Source organism: Quercus robur, chromosome 8 (assembly GCF_932294415.1).
Source record: "Quercus robur chromosome 8, dhQueRobu3.1, whole genome shotgun sequence".
NCBI lineage: Eukaryota > Viridiplantae > Streptophyta > Magnoliopsida > Fagales > Fagaceae > Quercus > Quercus robur.
In genome coordinates this window covers 39,344,909-39,365,458 of record NC_065541.1, presented here as the reverse complement: position 1 = coordinate 39,365,458, position 20,550 = coordinate 39,344,909, and the positions used below count along the sequence as shown (strand labels likewise).

The 20,550-nt window shown below is 40.9% G+C and overlaps 1 protein-coding gene and 1 long non-coding RNA gene across 2 annotated transcripts; both read left to right on the top strand.

The window, feature by feature from the left end:
* Positions 1-1,021: 1,021 nt before the first annotated feature.
* Positions 1,022-1,566, top strand: LOC126696272 (uncharacterized). Its single transcript, XM_050393038.1, has 2 exons — positions 1,022-1,316; positions 1,451-1,566. Exons 1-2 carry the CDS (start codon positions 1,022-1,024, stop codon positions 1,564-1,566), a joined length of 411 nt encoding a protein of 136 aa, XP_050248995.1.
* A 12,981-nt stretch (positions 1,567-14,547) lies between these two features.
* On the top strand, positions 14,548-17,091 carry LOC126695455 (uncharacterized). Its single transcript, XR_007646029.1, has 2 exons — positions 14,548-15,852; positions 16,708-17,091. It is a non-coding gene; the product is annotated as an uncharacterized LOC126695455 (long non-coding RNA).
* The last annotated feature ends 3,459 nt before the right edge of the window (positions 17,092-20,550 follow it).

Sequence of the window (20,550 nt, the reverse complement as noted above, 5' to 3'; positions counted from 1 at the left end):
TGATACATGTTCTGGTCCAGTGAGCACTTATTGTATCATTTCCTTTCCTACTCCTACATGGCTTGCAGATTTGAAAGCTAGTTATGAATCTGATCAAGTGGTGCAAGGATTACTTCAGTCATTACAAGAAGGGAAACAAGCTTCCAAAGGCTTCTCTTTGCAAAATGGCTTTTTGTTGTACAAAGGAAGGCTCTATTTGGGATCTCAAGGTGACCTTAAAACTAATGTGTTGTAGCAAATCCATAATGGATCCTTAGGGGGACATTCAGGATACTTGAAGTCTTTACACAGACTCCAACAGGACTTCTACTGGCTAGGAATGAAGAAAGATTTGAAGAAGCACATTCAAGAGTGTGATAATTGCCAAAAGGATAAGACTGAGACTTGTAAATCAGCTGGTTTACTGTAGCCCTTACCTATTCTAGCAAGACCATGGCTTGACATTAGCATGGACTTTGTGGAGGGTTTACCTAAATCTCAGCAGAAGGATGTCATTTTGGTAGTGGTAGATAGGATCTCTAAATATGTACATTTCATTCCACTAACACATCCTTATATATCCTCAAAGGTAGCAGCCTTACACATGTAGTTTGTCTTCAAGCTTCATGGAATGCCTTCTTCAATTATGAGTGATAGAGATCCAATTTTCACTTCACATTTTTGGACTGCATTGATGAAGTTGCAAGGAGTGAAATTGGCCATGTTCTCTGTTTATCATCCTCAAACAGATGGCCAAACTAAAGTGGTGAATAAAAGCTTAGAGCACTGTCTTAGGACTTATGCAGCTGATAAGCCTCATAGCTGGGTGGAGTGGCTTCCATTAGCAAAATATTGGTTTAATACCAACTTCCATACTGCTACTAAACTCACTCCCTTTGAAGCCTTATATGGCTCCCCACCTCCAAGACTGCTTGATTATATACCTGGCACAACTAAAGTTGAAGTTGTAGATGCTCAATTGAAGTCTAGATAGGAACTATTCTCCTTACTCAGGTCCAATCTTGTCAGTGCTCAGGAAAGAATGAAGTTTCATGCTGATAAGCATAGGTTAGAAAGGTCATTCTCGATTGGGGATTGGGTGTACTTGAGGTTACAACCTTATAGGCAAAAGTCCATTACCCATAAGACCTTTAATAAGTTATCTCCAAGGTTTTATAGTCCATTCCAAGTGCTACAGAAGATAGGGGCAGTTGCCTACAAGCTAGATCTACCTCTTGGCTCTCAAATTCATCCTGTATTTCATGTTTCATACCTTAAGGCTAAGCTTGGACAACAGGTGACACCATGTTCTACTCTTCCAGCAGTGAACTCAGAAGGTATTCTTAATCCAGGGCCAGTTGCTGTACTGCAAGAGAGGTCCCATTAGATCAGAAATAGAACTGTCACACAAGTGCTCATCCAGTGGCAGGGAGGAACTAAAGATAATGCTACTTGGGAGAATCTGTATCAGCTTCAGCAACAATTCCCTCATCTTGTGGGCAAGGTGCTTTAAAGGAGGGGCAATTATTAGGAGACCAGCTAAGTTTGATCATGATGATTGTAATTGGGAAGATTGATTCAGTTTGAGCATGAGTAGCTGGTATTACATTTGTATGGCAGTTAGTTAGCTAGTATGGGGTGGACAACAGGTAGAGTTAGTTACTACAGCTAGCAGTAGTTAGTTAGTGGTGCAGTAAGCCTTGTAGACTTGTATAAATAGCTATTGATTTTATTGAATCTTCAGGCAATAAGAACAAACTATTTCTTCCTCATCTCTTCCCTAACTTCTCTAATCCATTCCATTCCTAAGGAGGCCCAGCTGACCTCAAATCCAACTAGAACAGACTTTAGCAGAAAAGGTGTGATTATGCATTCTTTTAACCACTATAATTTGATTTTAACTTTTTGAGTACTTCTCGTTTGTTTATTTGTTTGTTTTTTTCAAGAATATTTGTAATGGTCTTTCTCTCTCACTCATTTTTTTTTTTTTTTTTTTGAATTGGGTTTTTCTAGCTTTACATTGGGGTCCTCATGGATGGCAAGAAAATTTGTAAATTTCATATATATATATATATATATATATATAGTTGGGTTCAAGTTACACTTATTGTAACTCTAAACAATATTACAACACTTAATAACTTATTATTAGATGCGAATTTTGAGAAATCTACCATAGGATTACATTATATTCATATACTCTTCATGCTTGCAAAATTTTATGGTGATCAAAGATCAATAGTCGTGTCATCAATCAATTGTTTAAATTCAAGTTTTTGTAGTTTAATTACATAAAAGATGAGTTTATGGATCACATGATAAATAACATCCAATTGGCATGAAAATTGGCATGCTTGTTAAGCACATATAGAACATGTAATTCAATGGTGAGATTCTTAAAATATGAATTATATAACAAGTTATTGGATAGTGTAACACTACTTAGAGTTACATCAGGTGTAATTTGAACCTAACTCATATATATATTAAAAAAAGTCTTCCTTGAATAAACATCTATACACATAGCAAATCAAATATAGTGGTGCACAAGGATAAACCTTCACCCATCATATTGATTTAGGGGGTGTCTAGTTCGCTATGATGTTACATTACGCCGTAATATTATGTTATTGTAATATTATATTAATGTAATCTCAATACAAGAATACAATATTACATTGTTTAGGAAGGTGATGAGATTAAGATGGTGTGATATATTTTATAGTTTTAAATTATTGTAATGTTAGAAAAAAGAAAATAAACCAAAAACTTCAATGACATATCATCATAATGTGTATCACATCAGAGACATATCATAGCAAACCAAACACCCAGTATAGGATTAGACTAGGAAGGCCAATCTTAATTAAATCTTTATACTCATAGTAAACCAAAATGGTGGTGCACAAACAGGGATGGAGCCAAGATTTGGAGTTAGGGGAGACGGCTTTGTTGTTGGCTGTGTGCAGTTGCTTTGACTTTTGGCTTTGCAACTTAACTAGCAAGGATTTTCTTTAATTATTTTTGTTTGTGTGTGTGTAGAGTGAGTCTTTTGTAGATAAGGAAAAAATTAATTTGTTTAAAATTTTTTAAAAGGCCAAGTTTTTATTTTTATTTATATTTATAAAATTGGTTGATTGGTCGTAATTTTTATTTTTTATTTTTTTAGCTTTGCTATCGGTAATTTTTGTTCTTAGGTTAACTTTTTTGGGCTTGTATATATTCTTTTAGATTTTAGATCTATAAAAATTTTTTATGGCCTTTAAAATAAGGAAAAATACTAGATCTACAAACCATTTTCCAAATTGTTTTGTGATGAGTGGTTATCAGTAAGTAAAAAAAGTGATGTAATTGTTAGGTCCAAATATAAACCAATAAGAATTTGCTACCTCAATAGTTTTAAAAACTGTTCTAAAAAGTTTTTAGTTGTAGCATTTCTCTTAAAATGATCAATGATATTCTTAAGGAGGAAAAATGTAAATTTATTGAATGAAATTGCTTAAATTAGTATTGTGGGGCCAAAGAATTTGACAACCCCGGCCCACTTTATACTAAGCCCAAGGCCCACGCCGAGGAGGAAGAAATGGCCGAGGACGAATAAAGAAAACCCAAATGGCCCAGAAACATCGCTGAGGACAATCCTGTCCTTGGCTAACCCAGATCCTAATAGGGAAGAACGACTTGCCATCAACGGCAGCCTCCCAGAGCGTCCCAAGAAAAAGGACAAGTACTGTAGGATAGCCACGGGAGCATGGTGTAGGAACAGTTCAAGGAGAAACTGTCAACTTCGCATTAAATGCCCACAACTAATGTTCTGGCCGCATTAATGAGGAGATGACCCTTGAATAGTGCGGTCTTGGTTGCTGCAACTCACTGAAGGTTTGGAAAGGTGGCTGATGGGACAAGCACTTGAGTAGTGACCTGCATGATCAACAGATGGAAGGCCAAAATCGACTGAAGGGGGATATATAATGTGAGAAATCCTCCAAGAAAAAGGGGAGAAAAAAGCAGGAGAATACGGTAGCAATTTGCATGTTCTTGGAAACCTTTGTAACCTAGCACTGAAGAGATAAGAAGAACACTAAGTTCCTAGGACGAAATGCCCGAGGATAGAATTTCATACTTTAGTTCATATCCTTGCTATTCAATCCATTCATAACTGTGTCTAATTGTTGTAATCCTCACTAAGACCTAGTTCTTAAACCTACTCTCTATAAATTTATTGTATTGGACTAGTTGGGCTTGAGTCCACTCATCTAGCAGTAGAAGTGCTCAATCCCAATCCTTACAATTGGCACCGTCTGTGGGAAGAACTTGTGTAGGATCAGGACCTCATCAAGCAAGCCCTCATTAGCCCGAATCGGCTAGATCCCAACAACAGGGTAACTTTCCTAACTGTGAGCGTGATCAAAATGAAGAGAATGGAAGGTTTCGAAAGGGAAGTGTACACACCACTCAAACCAGCAAAAGCTATTCTCGTGTGGGCAGTCACGTGCTCCAAAGACAAAATAACAACCGGGCCATGCAACCAGAAGAAGTTAGGAGTCATGTATCCCAGAAACAGGATGATAAGCAGGCCATGCAGCGAGAGATAGACGATCTGAAGAGAAAGCTACGCCATGCACAATGAAGGCGATCTCATTCTAGGCCTAACATACCATCCGATGATGAAAGTGATGATGACTATAGGCAAAGATCGAGAACTCCCCCAAGCGAGACCTTTTCTCACGAAGAAGAGCACTACCAGAGGTGTAAACGTAAAAGCCCATCTCCTAGGGGCTTGGGAAATGATGCCATGAGCAGGGCACTGGATCAACTCTCCAAGTCACCTTTCACATGCCACATAGAAGGGGCTACACTTCCTTGACGATTCCAGCAGCCAACCTTCGCCATTTACAACGACAAAACAAACCTCGTGAAGCATGTGAGCCAGTTTAACCAAAGGATGTCTGTCCATTCTAAAAACGAGGCGCTGATGTGTAAGGTTTTCCCGTCTAGCTTGGGACCAGTGGTGATGAGGTGGTTCAATGGCTTAAAGACGAATTCCATAGATTCGTATAGGCAGCTAACCTAAGCCTTTGGCTCCCGTTTTGTTACAAACAACAGAGCTCCTCGGCCTTTGAGTACTTTATTGTCGTTATCCATGCATGATGGAGAAACTCTAAAGGCCTACTCGGACAGATATTGGGAGACGTATAATGAAATGGATGATAATTTTGACAATGTCGCCATCAGCACATTCAAAAATAGTTTCCCAGCCGAGCACGGCTTGAGGAAGTCTCTGACTGGCAAGCCTGCCACCACTATGCGGCAACTGATGGATTGGATCGATAAGTATAAATGAGTGGAGGAAGACCAGCTGCAAGGTAGGGGAAAAAAGAAGGTTATCCCTCAGGAGAGGAGGGAGATCGATATAACAGCAACCGCCCGAGGAGAGATTTCGTAGGACAATTTGGAGTAACCAACACATAAACTGTCAATACTGTATTCCGAGAACCAGTACATCGAGTGTTGGAGAAAATCAAGAATGAGACATACTTTAAGTGGCCAAATAAGATGGTAGGAAAGTCCACGAGACGCAATCAGAACTTTTATTGCCAATACCACCAGGACCACGGGCATACCACGGAGAACTACAGGAACCTCTGGAACTATCTGGACTAGCTGGTCCGAGAAGGAAAGTTGAAACACCTTCTGCATCATCCCAGTAGTCACCAAGGCCAGACCCATCAGGAACCCAGAGAGATACTGCCTTAAGGCCACCCGTAGGGACGATCAATGTAATCTTGGCCGTGCTGGGAAGAACAGGCACGCGCCCTTCAAGAGTGTTATCTGTGACTGGGTGGCCTATCGAGGAATCCTAGCCAGAGCTGAAGAGGGCCAGAATGAATTTTCATCCAATCTTGAGTTTTTCAGAAGAAGACAAGATCGGAACCATCCAGCCCCACGACGATGCACTGTTGATCACTCTCAGAATCGGGGATTACGATGTGAAAAGAGTGATGGTGGATGGTGGCAGTAGGGCCGAGGTTATGTACCCCGACCTCTACAAGGGGCTGGGGATAAAACTGGAAGATTTAATGCCCTATAACTCTCCTCTGATGAGTTTCGACGGGAAGCTTGTCATTCCAAAAGGCATGATTAGGCTACCCATCCAGACCGGCCCAGAGATAGTGGAAGTGAACTTTATCATGGTAAACACCTACTCTCCCTACACAGCCATTGTCAGAAGGTGAAATTCCCATCAAGGGACCAAATTCTTGAAATCCGTGGTTGCCAATCCACGGCAAGGCAGTGTGTGGTGGCTGCTATCTCACATCGCCTCGATGTGGAGTCCTCGGCCTCTGCTGAAAAGAATTTATAGCAATCAAGGGCCCCAATTTCGCCTCTTGATATCGCTACCGAGGAGGCGAAATGCTAAGATCTAGAGGAGGTGGTTATTGGTGGTGACTCGAAGAAGTTCTTTCGAATAAGGGCTTAACTGCCTCTTTAGGAGAAGGAGGAGTTGATTGAGTTTCTCAAAAGAAATATTGATGTATTTGCATGGGATGCCTGCGATGCTCCCAGGATTGATCCAACCTTCATCTGTCACCATCTCAATGTCAACCCGTCCATCACTCCCAATAAGCAGCCACCCCGTCGCCCGTCAAGAGAGCATGTCGATGTGATTAGGGACGAAGTGGCGAAGCTTAAGCGTGTAGGGGCTATCAAAGAGGTTTTTTACCCCGAATGGTTGGCCAACACTGTGGTGGTCAAGAAGAAAAGTGGAAAATGGCAAGTTTGTGTGGACTTCACAGACCTAAATAAAGCATGCCCAAAGGACCCGTTCCCTATGCCTCGGATAGACCAACTGGTGGATGCAATAGCGGGCCATCCTCGGATGAGCTTCTTAGATGCCTTTCAAGGCTATCATCAAATACCACTAGCCTTGGAGGATCAGGAGAAGACAGCCTTCGTGACACCAACTGGGAACTACCACTACAAGGTAATGTCGTTCGGTCTGAAGAACGCAGGGTCCACTTATCAAAGGATGATGACAAGAATGTTCGAGCCGTAGTTGGGTAAGAGCATCGAAATCTATGTTGATGATATGGTGGTGAAAAGTAAAGTGGTGTCCGAGCATTTAGGAGACCTCAGCAGCACCTTTGGTGTCTTAAGGAAGCATAAGCTGCGCCTAAATGCTTCCAAATGCTCATTTGGCGTAGGATCAGGCAAGTTTTTGGGCTACATGGTTACTCATAGGGGAATTGAGGTTAACTCCAACCAGATCAAGGTTATAAATAATCTAAAACCACCGCAAAACGCCAAGGAGGTCCAAAAGCTTACTAGGATGATCGCAACCCTGAATCGATTCATTTCCAGGTCGGCAGATAGATGTAGATCGTTCTATCTCTTGATCAACAAGTGGAAAGGATTTGAGTGGTTCGAGGACTGTATTGCGGCCTTCCAGCAACTCAAGGAATACCTATCCCGACCACCTATCATGTCCAGTCCTAAGACCAATGAAGTCCTATACGCATATATTGCTGTGGCCCTTCATGCTGTGAGCTTGGTGCTAATACGGGATGACAATGGCCTTCAAAAGCTAGTCTATTACGTGAGCAAGTCGCTGCATGAAGCTGAGGTCAGATACTTACCCCAAGAGAAAGCTATACTGGCTGTGGTCCATGCTACGCGAAAGCTTCCCCATTATTTCACAGTGGTTGTTCTAACCCAACTACCCTTGAAGTCCGTACTTCAGACCACTAATTACACTGGAAGGATTGCCATATGGAGCACAATTCTGGGAGCTTTTGACATCAAGTACATGCCTCGGATCTCCGTAAAGGGCCAGGTCCTAGCTAACTTGGTGGCCGAATTTGTTGAACCACCAGTAGAAATAGTAGCAGAGGAGCGTAACATGGATGGAAAATCAGTTGGGGTAATCTCTACGCCAGGACCCCCATGTTGGAAGGTGTACGTTGATGGGGTAGCAAATCAAAGGGGGTCCGAAGTAGAGCTAGTCCTGATCTCCTGAGAAGACTACCATAGAGAAATCCCTGAGACTTGGGTTCTCGGCCACGAATAATTAAGCCGAATATGAGGCCTTGTTACAAGGAATGGCTATGGTGTAGAAAATGGGAGAAAAAACAATAGAGATGTTCTCGGACTCGAAACTAGTAGTGGGCCAGGTAAAGGGAGAATTGGAGGCCAGAGATGCGAGGATGCAAGAGTACTTAAGCCAAATCAAACGCTTGCAGTCAGACTTCGATCTTTTTAGCCTGTCACATGTCTCCAGAAATAGAAACACTCATGCAGATTCATTGGCCACGCTTGCTACCTCCTCGACAGGGGGTCTGCCTTGAATTATTCTTGTCGAGCATCTGGATAGAGCAAATGAGGCTACAAAATGCATGGTCCATATCCATGAGGTTAGAATGGTCCTAGCTAGATGGACCCTATAATGAGGTTCCTCAGAGATGATGTCCTACCCTAGGAGAAATCAAAGGCTGAAAAAATACAAAGAAATGCCCCTCGGTTTTGGTTGTCCGAGGACCACGAATTGTATAAACGCTCCTATTCTGGGCCATATTTACTGTGAATTCACCCAGAAGCATCAGAGTTACTGCTTGAAGAGCCGCACGAAGGGATTTGTGGGAGTCACACAGGAGGAAGATCTCTATCGCACCGAGCCATTACCTAGGGATATTGGTGGCCGGAGATGCAGAAGGAAGCACTGGAATATGTTACGAAGTGTGACTAGTGCCAAAGGTTTGCCTCAAATATTCATCAGCCAGGAAGGGTCCTCCTCAACCCTTTGTCCAGTCCATGGCCGTTCGCCCAGTGGGGCCTGGATATTGTAGGCCTTTTCCCTAAGGCAGTAGGAAATAAGAGATATCTGTTGGTCGGCACAGATTACTTCACCAAATGGGTCGAAACTGAGCCACTGGCCAACATCAGAGATGTGGATGTTAAGAAATTCATCTGGAGAAACATTGTTACCCGATTCGGGGTCCCTCATACCCTCATTTCAGATAATGGACACCAATTTGACAGCAAAGCCTTTAGAAGATACTGTTGCGAACTGGGGATCACTAACAGGTACTCAACTCCAGCTTATCCTCAAGGAAATGGACAGGTCGAGGCTATCAACAAGGTCATAGTCAATGGGTTTAAGAAGAGACTGGATGACGCCAAGGGAAGATGGGTAGAAGAGCTGCCGCACGTCTTATGGACTTATCGAACTACACCACGGCGGTTAACAGGGGAGACACCTTTTGCCATGACCTATGGGGCCGAGGCTGTTATCCCTCTAGAGGCAAGCTTCCCAATGCTGAGGATGAACTCCTTCACCCCAGATAGTAATGATGAACTACTGGGGAAGAACCTAGACCTGATCGATGAACGAAGAGAAAATGTAGTGATCCAGTTGGCCTATTACCACCAGAAGCTCAAGTAGGGATATGATGCCAATGTGAAGCTTAGACCGCTAGTACCAGGGGACTTAGTGTTGAGGAAAGTTGTGGGTGCTGCCAAGAACCCATCCTGGCGAAAGCTTGGACCCAATTGGGAAGGACCATATTGAATTATTTCAATAGCAGGAATAGGTGCATACTACTTAGAAGACTTAGATGAAAAAGCTATACCTCATCCATGGAATGTAAATTAACTGAGAAGGTATTATTATCAACAAAAGCATTTCTTTAATTCAAATTTTTAGTCCATTATGGTTATATGTCTTGTATTTTGGCAACAATCTAAGTACTAGACAGAACCAATGTCTTACATGGTCCTTAGACTCAAACCTATGGGGAAACTAGCCACTTCAAGAAAAATCTAAGTACTAGACAGAACCAAGGTCTTGCATGGTCCTTGGACTCAAACCTATGGGGAAACTAGCTACTTCAAGAAAAATCTAAGTACTAGACAGAACCAAGGTCTTGCATGGTCCTTGGACTCAAACCTATGGAGAAACTAGCTACTTCAAGAAAAATCCAAGTACTAGACAGAACCAAGGTCTTGCATGGTCCTCAGACTCAAACCTATGGGGAAACTAGCTACTTCAAGAAAATCTAAGTACTAGACAGAACCAAGGTCTTGCATGGTTCTCGGACTCAAACCTATGGGGAAACTAGCCACTTCAAGAAAAATCTAAGTACTAGACAGAACCAAGATCTTGCATGGTCCTCGGACTCATACCTATGGGGAAATTAGCTACTTCAAGAAAAATCTAAGTATCAAACAGAACCAAGGTCTTGCATGGTCCTCGGACTCAAACCTATGGGGAAACTAGCTATTTCAAGATTCATAAAAGTTGCGAATATGGCCTAAATATACGCTCAGTACCCTGGATCATCTACTCGGACCCCATTCCCTAAAAATATGGGCAAACGCAAACTAAGCGTCCCCTTGATGCCGGTGAGTTAGAGTTTAAAGGTTTAATTTCAATTATGATATGTACATATCCATTTTTACCCATTAGGATAACCAACTCATGAGATACAAGGTTCACAGTAATAACAATAACAATAATAATAATAAACACATAATGTAAAAAAAAAAAAAAAAGGAATTTCATACATTTAATCTAAAAGTTTAATTACAATGATTCCAATGTCCTTAAAACTAATACAAAAGTTAGCTGGGTTGCCTACTTCTTCAACTTTATCTTGAACCCTTCCTTGGGGAGCTGAGCAGGAGTGACCTCAGGACCCTTGGAGCCCTCACTCGGGGGAACAGTTTGAAGGGGCTGAACCGAGAGAGCTGGCTCCTCGGCATGAAGGGCCTAAGCATCAGCTGTAGACTCTGCAGTCTTCTGGGGCACTTCAAGGTTCAAGTTTTCATTGTTTCTGTTGCCCCAAGAAGCTCACCCTCCTCGGCTGGCTCATTATGAGCAGTTATGGCCAGAGCAGCTTCAGGCCGAGCAGCCTCAGCCCCCTTAGGAGCAACCTCAGCCTCGGAGCTGGCAGGGGCAGTTTTGCAGATGGTCGGAGGGTAGTATACATTCTCCACCTTCCACAAATCGGATGAAGCCTCAACCCCAGCTTGTTTAAGGGCTTCATTCCAAACCTGGGAATAGTAGAGCCTACATACTCCAGGTACTTAAGCCTTGAGAGTGGCCTAGGTTTCAGCCACTCCCAAGTCGTAAGCCTCCTCCTCAGCTTTCTCCTTAGAGCTCTCAGCCTCCGTCCTGGCGAATTCTGCCTCTGCCTTAGCCTTCAAGGCCTCATCCTTGGCCCACTCAGCAACTTTCTTGGCCCCCTCTACCTCGGCCAGTTTCTTCTTCAAATCAATGATTTGCTCTTTGGCAATCTTCAACTGATCCTCGGCATCGAGTAGGCGCCTCGTTTGGTCCTTGGCCTATTTTTCAGCACCAACTAGGCCTGCTTCAGCGCTATCTCTGGCCCTCGTCATTTCCTTCAGCTCTTCCCTCGCTTTTAAGAGATCGGCCTCGGAATTTTTAAGGGTCCGAGTAGCGTCCAAGCGCTTATCACACTCGAGCTCCAGGGACCTACTTTGCTCCTTAGCATCCTTTTCCAGCCTATAAATGGCCTTGACAGCCTGCCAATTGAAACAAGCACATGGTAAGTTGGAAACCAAGGAATGAAAACCAACGGAGTCACAAGTGTTAGAAGTCTTACCATGCCCAAATACCTCTAGATGTTGAGAAAGACCTCCTACCTCCTCAGATTCCTCAACTCGGCCATGTCGACAGGAAGTAGCAGGGACCTCTCCAACGCATCAGCCACATATGTGCCTTCACCCCCTCGGAAGTCCCTGAAGGAGGCGTGGTCCATCAATGGCTCTTTGTGGAGCATTGGGGCAGGAAGCCAGGCTTGGGCCTCGGACTAAGTGGTGACCTCCTTTTCTTGGCCCTAGTGCCCGGTTTTTAATTGTTTTAAAACTCGTAAGGCTTCATCTTCCTCCTGAGAGGAGCGAGATCTCCCCCCATCCATGGGCTCCTTGCCTTTGGAAACCCTCTTCCTTTTCGGATTGGCGGGCTTGGGCCGAGGAGGCAAGGTCGACTGAAAAGAAGGAGGAAGTCTGGACCGTGGAGATGGTGGCTGTAATTGGGTGGAAGACAACTTGGTCTGAGCAAGCTGAGGCTGGGGTGGAGGAGGGGGAAGCTTGGGTTGTGACTTCCCCGACGCGTCCTTCCCCGGTTGGCCCTCAATTAGGTTGAACAGGCTAGTTGGAGGTTTTCTCTTAAAACCCATTTCAGCCTGAGAAGAGGTCCCTACTGATAGAAGATCCGCTTCAGTCAAATCAGGGTCGCCCAAGTCACCAGAGGGATCCTCGGATTGATTAACTTGGTTGAATGCACCAAATACGTCCTCGGATAGACCCAAATCACCTTCGGCCTCCGCTGCTTGGTGGGATGAAGAAGGGCCTGTCAACGGGATGCCTTCTGGGACAGGAGATCTTTCGGGAAGCACAAACCCGTGTTCTGTTACAGTGATTTTGTGAAGCCAAGGATCGTTAGCTCTGATCACGTGCTTCGGAGCGGGGAATGATTTCTGGATGGGATCGTACCCTAGGATCTTGTGAGCGGCCCTAACTTGGTTGTCAGCTTCGTTTACAAAGACCGCCGCCTTGAGAATAGTTTCTAAATCTTCCCGGTTGACCAGGTGGAAGTGTCGTTCAAAGGCGTGTGGATCTGTAAAAAGAAAATATATTAATATTAGTAACCGAACAATGCAAATTATGATAACACAAAAGATTAGCCCTCTCCTACTCTCGATACCCCACCTGGTTCCCCCTCCTCTGTTGGGCAATGAAGGTCATCATGCCACTCCCCACACACAATGAAAAAGTCCTTATTTAACCCTTTGTTGGTCTCGAGGAGGCACTGAATAAGTTGAATCTTATCATCCCTCGTCTTCATATAGTAGGATTTACCTTTCAAGTGTTGGAGGTTGTAGCACCAGTTTACATCGTGATGGGTTAACCTCAACCCCATTTTCTCGTTTAAAGCATCCACACAACCCAGGATCCTAAACACGTTGGCAGTGCATTGGGTGAGAGCTAATCGGAAATGCCTAAGGTAATCCCTTATCACTGGCCCCATAGAGATTCTCACACCACCTTTTATGAAGGCAATTAGGGCAATCACTACTTCACCCTCTTGCTCCTAAAATGCCACTCCCCTTCGTCACAGTACCTCAAACCTACATTAGGGGGTATCCTATAATCAACGATGAATTTTTCCATCACCTCTTCAGACTCAACCAACTTTTTTAATTTACCTATCCCTAGTAACGGCTAAAAAACTCAGGGAAGGACGAAAGAAAGAAAGGAATAAGAGGAAGAGAAACTTAGAAGAGAGAAAACGTGAGTTAGAGAAAGAAGAAAACTTACAGAAATGAGGAAAAGCTCCTCGACAGGCTTTTTATGCTGAAAAGAGACGTGAGTTTGGCTGGAGATTTGACCGAATTCAGGATATGTGCACAAGAACTCTTGAGTGTAAAAGTAAAGATGCAAATTGGTTCAAATGGGTATTTATACCTCTCATTAAAAGTAATTGTGCGGGTTTTCCCGTCCATGAAGTTAAGGAAATCCCCACCGTTGGATTACCATCGCACCATTAAACGTGGGGAGCACAGAGCCGCCAGAATTTAATGAGGACGCGCTCCGTATACCAAGGCGCTAGGAACGTGCCTTAGACAAGTGAAGAGGCTCTGGCACTGATGGAGGACAAGACTTGATAAGCCATGATAAAGGCCCGAGGACACCAAAATCCTCCTCTTCGTCTGAGGAGCCGGACAGTAGGATTTTGAGGGGCTATTGTGGCACCAAAGAATTTGACAACCCCGGCCCACTTTATACTAAGCTCAAGGCCCACGTCGAGGAGGAAGAAATGGCCGAGGACGAATAAAGAAAGCCCAAATAGCCCAGAAACATCGCCGAGGACAATCCTGTCCTTGGCCAACCTAGATCCTAGTAGGGAAGAATGACCTGCCATCAATGGCAACCTCCTAGAGCGTCCTAAGAAAAAGGACAAGTACTGTAGGACAGTCACGGAAGCATGGTGTAGGAACAGTTCAAGGAGAAACTGTCACCTCCGCATTAAATGCCCACAACTAACGTTCTAGCCGCATTAATGAGGAAATGACCCCTGAACAGTGCGGTCTTGGTTGCTGCAACTCACTGAAGGTTTGGGAAGGTGGCTAATGGGACAAGCACTCAAGTAGTGACCTGCATGATCAACAGATGGAGGGCCAAAATCAACTGGAGGGGGATATATAATGTGAGAAATCCTCCAGGAAAAAGGGGAGAAAAAAGCAGGAGAATACGGTAGCAATTTGCATGTTCTTGGAAACCTTTGTAACCTAGCACTAAAGAGATAAGAAGAACACTAAGTTCCTAAGACGAAATGCCCGAGGACAGAATTTCATACTTTAGTCATATCCTTGCTTTTCAATCCATTCATAACCGTGTCTAATTGTTGTAATCCTCACTAAGACCTAGTTCTTAAACCTACTCTCTATAAATTTATTGTATTGGGCTAGTTGGGCTTGAGTCCACTCATCTAGCAGCAGAAGTGCTCAATCCCAGTCCTTACAAGTACTATATATATATATATATATATATATATATACACACACTACTACTACTATTTTTTTTAATTAAAATATAGGGAAAGATAAGCCACCGCTAACCATATTGATTTAGAATATAAAAATTCACCAAGATGTAAGGTTAATTTTTCCTTTAAATCTGTGGGATTTAATATGTCTATGTGCAAAAGGTAGAAACCTTCACAGTTAGCATATACCCATGAACACGTATAAAGGAAAACACTACCTTCGAACAAGAAAATAAAGATAATAATTTTTTTTAGCACGAAAATAAGGATAATAATTTAAATGACAAGAAAAGTAAATGATTTGAAAAGTGAATAGCAAGGAAAATAAATGACATGAATGTAAAGAGCAAGGAAAGTAAATGACATAATTGTAAAGAGCAAGGGAATTAAAGAGAATGTATTAAAATTTAGAATGTATATACAAAAGAAGACGTAAAAGGAATGTATATGCAAAAAAAATGGAAAGAGAAAGGGGAATAGAGTAGTAGCTACACTACCCTAGCTCTAGCAAAGAACTTTGGAGGCTTACTTATGGGTTTTTGGGAGAAAAAAGGGGCTGGAATTTATGGGTTTGGTATCTATTCTAGAGAGGGAAAATATGCCTAGTGAGAATCCTAGAGAGGTTGGATAAGGTAGGGAATTTTTGTGTATGAAAATTTGGGGAAACTACACCTTACCCCCTTAAATTGTGACCCATTTTACACTTACCCTCCTAAACTATGAGAATGCACACTTATTTCTCTAAACTATTACCCATGGGATGGGATGTAAAGTGTTATACGAGTAATAGTTTAAGCGGTTAAGTGAGCGCTCTCATAGTTTAAGAGGGCAAGTGTTAGGTAAAGTGTGCATTCTCATAGTTTATGATAGGGGTGAGCAAAACATTACTGGAGCTGACCCAACCGACCGGCGCCGATGATACCGTCCTGAGTCTATCATCGACCGAATGAGCCGAGGCCAGCGTTCGGAATTCGCCCTCTGTTTTCAATGCGGTGCGATGGAGTCACCGGCTTGAGATATCCGAAACCGAGACAGTGGCCGAACCGAGCCGATCCATATTCTGTCGTTCTTAATTTTTTTAATTTTTTATTTTTTATTTTTATGAAACTGATGAGACGACGTCGTACTCGTATGTATGGGTGTGATTAAAAAAAAAACTAAAGCAAAACGGTGCGTTTTATGCTAGGTTTTCAGATTCTCAGGGTATATATACATATTTTTCTCTCAGAATCATTTAACTCTCTCTCTCACTCTCACCTCTCGCCTGACACAGCGCCTTGTCGTCGCACACCAGTCACGGCAAAACGGTAAGCTTCTTCGTGTCTTTTCCTTTTCATTTGTTTGGGAAAGCTGAAAGCATGATTTAAGTTGGTTTGATTAAGTTTGGCTATTTGGGAAAGCATGATTTATATTTTATATGTTAACCCCGAGACTCAGTGACTCACTCCATAGCAAAACTTCCTTTGCCTACATACTTCCCTCTAACCCGAGAAACCATGTTGATTTATTTGAGTAAAGCTTAGCAGTTAGCAGCTAAGCCAATAGCACCTTTTAAAATCTCTCAAAGCAAAGCTTGTGTCTTTCTATTTTGTTGGGGGGGGGGGGGGGGGGGGGGCAAGTAGCTGCTTATATATATTATATTTTAAGCAAAGCTTGTGTATATATATATGATATACATGGATGCATGAATGTCTTCGTGTTTGATAGTGGACTGGAAACTCTGGAAAGATTATTATATTATATAGGCTAATAAGTATCCGGTTAGCCCCCAAAAAAATAATAAAATGAAAAATAAAAATGCTATACTCTAATATGTCTTACTTTCTTTAATAAATTAATGTCTTAGGGTTATAACTAACTTACTTTAATATGTATTAAGTAACTTACTTTAGTCCCACTTACTTTAATATGTCTTAATTATGTCATGGGCCTTAGTTGTTACTTAGTAATACATTGTTAGTTGTCACAATCTATGGAGGAGGATCCCAGCACCATTGTGTTGGATGATGATGAGTAATGTGCTACTCTTTGCTTGGAGTTAGTTAGTAGTTAGTATTATGTAAGTATACTTGCTATTATCATTCGTTTGTGTTAATTATAAATATTTTATTGTTCATAAACATTTTATTGTTATTAACACGTGTTTATTTTGTTTTGTTTAGTATTTTGTAGGAGTTCTAGAATGATGCATAGTGCACAGACTTACTGGACAATGGACTTACAAGAATTAGCATTCTTTTACCTATATGCTAATTATATTTGTACATGTTATTGGTAGTGGACTTTTCACTAATGGTAGTTATTTAGGTATTCATGGGTGGGATTATTATTGGGGATACAAGCAATTAGCATTCTTTTGCATAAATGTTAATTTAATTTGTATATCTTTCTTTTTGGCATTTGTGGATAGTGAAAAATGATTCTGTAATACGTTATTAAGTGGATACATTAACACTTATTGTTATTGGCACTGACACACACAGTGACACTAATGATATTATATACTACATGATAGTATTTTGGGAGTTGAACTCTTATTGAGGCAATTTCAAAATATTTTTGCATGGTGAATGAAATGAAAAAATTTGGATAGTTTGGATCATTACTATTTGGTTGAATAGATTTTATGTTGAATAGATATTTTGCACAGGTATTGCACAGATGGCTTGCTAAATAAAAAAATGGTTTGTATTTACTTGAAATCTTGAACAAGTTGATATATTGATATTAGGCTTGAAAGCCCAATTTTTTTTATTATTAAAAAAACAGTTTTTTTTTTTTTAAATATTTTAAACCGACCAAACCGACTAAACCGATCGCAAAAAACCGCACCGCTATAGGTCGGAAAACCGACCCTAAGCAGTGTGCATCAGTTCTAATTATGAAAAAACCGATCTCTATCGGTTCGGTAATAAATTTGGAAAAAAATTGCCTCTACCGAACTGTGCACACCCCTAGTTTATGAGTGTAAGTGTGTGAGGGTCCTTTTCGGACGATGCCCAGGCCCAAGTAGGAACGAGGACCTCAAGCCTTTTAGTTGTTGTTTTAAGGGACTGGGCTTGGTTCACCGCAGCTAAATGAGCTAATTATGAACCAGATGGTGCACAGAACAAGAATCCTACAACACATACATACTAGCAAACAAGAAATATATGTATTGAATAGCAAGAAATAGTAAAGGGGTAATGCGATAGAGAAAGACACAAAGTAAATGTTAGGGGTCCTTAAGATATTGTGTAATATTTCATTAATTTCTCAATTGTGTAATATATCATGCTCACTAGGACGTATCACAAGGTTCAAATAAGTTCAAAAATCACAGACTTAGATGGCTTTTCAGGCCTCTATGACTTGCAAAGTTTGAATCCCTTTGAATCCAAATGTGTTCTCTAGTGGCAGTTTAAGGATATCGGGCAATATTTCCTTCTCTTTTCTTACTTTCTTTTAATTCTAATAGAGTTTTCTCAATGATTCTGCTCTAATTCATTGTTGCTAAAATGCCCTTCATTGTTGGCTGCTTCCTCCTTTTATAGTGTCATCCCCGAGTCCTGGGGTACCACTGATTCCCCCCATTTGCTTTCCTGGGTCAAAACCAATGTTGTGCCAGCAACATTGGTGAGTTGGTCCCTTCCTTATTTCTCATAATTTTCTCCTTTTGGTGCTTCTTCCCCAAAAGTCTCCTGCTGACTTTTCATTCCGGGGTGTCCCTAAAGAGCTGACCTTTGGTCATTCTTCCTTCAAGGCCTCTCACCTTTTTTTCAGTCTCAGCTTTTCGCTGCCTTTCCCTTTGTCATTTTTTCCAAGTGAGCTGATTCCTTCCTGCCAGGTTGAAAGCTTCTTAGCCACTTCCCTTCATGGTTCTTCTTTTTGGGTTCCTCGAGGTACTAGCCCCTTGTTCATGAATTGTTGGTTCCCAAGCTTTTTGATTCCTTTATGCATCATTAGATGGCTGATAGGGACATATCTGTTCTCGTTCCTTATGTTTCTTAGCATCCCCTTTAAACTATCTTAATCCAACTCTGGCTTTGCTGCACGTCCACAGCATCCCAAGCTCCTGGCAATCCCCAGGTATCCTGGCCCAGTTCCCACTACTGGGCTCCCTAGCGATTTTTTGACCTTGGCAGGCTGGGCTTTTCTTCTTCCCTTCATTTCATGGATTCTAAGGATTATCCATTCATGGGGTTTAGGTTCCTTTTTTAAAACCTTAATGGATTTTGGGCCTATCAACGTTTTTCTTTATTGCGGGCTCAAGTATTCTATGGGGTTCAATTCTCTGTGCCATTTTGGTCCTTGGTGCAACTTCATGACTCTTTAAACCCTAACAAAGTGTAAAATGAAGTATAATTTAGGGAGTAAAATATAATTTTCCCCAAAAAATCCAAGAGGACCGCCGGAGGAGGGGTGTATTTATACAAAATTGAGGCGCACACCTTAATGGTATCCTACTGCCATCTCATCGTTTCTTTAAGAAACTCCTCCATTATTCATTTCCTAATTTTCTGATTTTTCCCTTTTTCAACCTAGTTTTGTGCTACTTTTTGGAGGTATTCAGGAGTTCGGATTTCTTCAAATAGACATTTTCGAAAAATTTTAGATGCATAGTTTCCAAAGGTTCTGGCCTCATCCAATTTGGAGTTACAGTCACTGAGATATTACGCTCAGAAAGGAGGTGATGCAATATAAAAATTTATGTAACACTTTTCTTAGAAAATTAATTCCTCCTAATTCAAAGGGAATATCATCAAACCCTTTTTTTGTAGAGTAGCTAATCTATCATATTTTAGTGCGATCTAGGTCGTTTGCACCCGTTGTGGTTGTATTTGTTCAAATTATTGCACGGAAAAGCCCTAAAAATTGCATTTTGACTTGGAATGAAATAATATTTTAAATCAGGATTTTGATATTTTTATGTTATTTCATCCTTTTGAACTCTAATTTTGGTCTATAAACTGTTGTTTTAAAGGTAATTTCATGATCTTTAAGAAGAAAAAAAAATTTCTTGATCGGATAGTTAGATCTTTAGTCCACGTTTCGACTAGTTCTGGTTCAGGTTAGCTGACGTTGGTCAATTTTGGAATTTTGAACTCTTGGATCATTAAAATGGTTTATCCAATATCAGATCGGGATAAATAGAATTTTTTTCATGTAATTTATTATCATAAAAACACAATTTAAAAAAAAAATAGGGCTTAAGCTTGAATTTTGGCATGCTAATAATGATCAAACAAAATACAGTATCAACAAGCTCTATATTTCATTCTAATAGACAAACTGGAACAAATATTGTAGTGAAATTCACAACATTGGTTTATCACTTATTTAATAGGTCCATGAAATGCTCACTCTTAATTGTTTTAAACTAACCAAAAATGTTTTTAACTTTGAAAACACAATAAAACAATTTTTTTTTCCCAATTCTTTTTTTTTTTTTTTTATGAAAACAAGTTTTTGAAAACTTAAAACAAAAATAATTACCAAACATAATCTATACCTGAACTCATTAAACCGTCCAAACTTGCATGAAAAAAGGGTAAGAGTAATAGAAATAGCAACTAGTTTAGTCCGATTTGTTTTTTATATAACTTATTTGACTTGACCTAAGCAAATTTGATGTGCCGTTGTCAAATTTAAGTATTTGTTGTAAAATATAAAAAATATAAAATAATAAGAAGGAGAAATATAGAAAATTTAGAAAGAGATAATAAATAGAGCTTTATTATTTAAGTGGTCAACCACACATTTCACAAAGCTAGTTAATACTTTTCGTCCCTTAATAATTCAACTTCACCAATATATATATATTGGTGATTGGTTGAGTTGTGTTTGATTGGTTAATGGTTTGGGATACCTGCTTATGAGGTAAGCTACATGGTGAAAATAGTGTAGTGTGGGACATCATAGCACACTATCCTAGGAGGTCTTTCACAATAGTATTTTCAATTTGAGCAAAACTTACGTACAGTACTTAGATACTATTTCTTAGGTTCTCTTTTTAAGATTCTGTC

What these genes read in the sequence shown, in the direction of transcription:
- LOC126696272 (XM_050393038.1), top strand. Translation starts at nt 1,022, where the DNA reads ATGAAGTTTCATGCTGATAAGCATAGGTTAGAAAGGTCATTCTCGATT. An exon ending in TCCAGCAGTGAACTCAGAAG is followed by an intron (nt 1,317 to 1,450) that starts GTATTCTTAATC and finishes AATCTGTATCAG; the next exon opens with CTTCAGCAACAATTCCCTCA.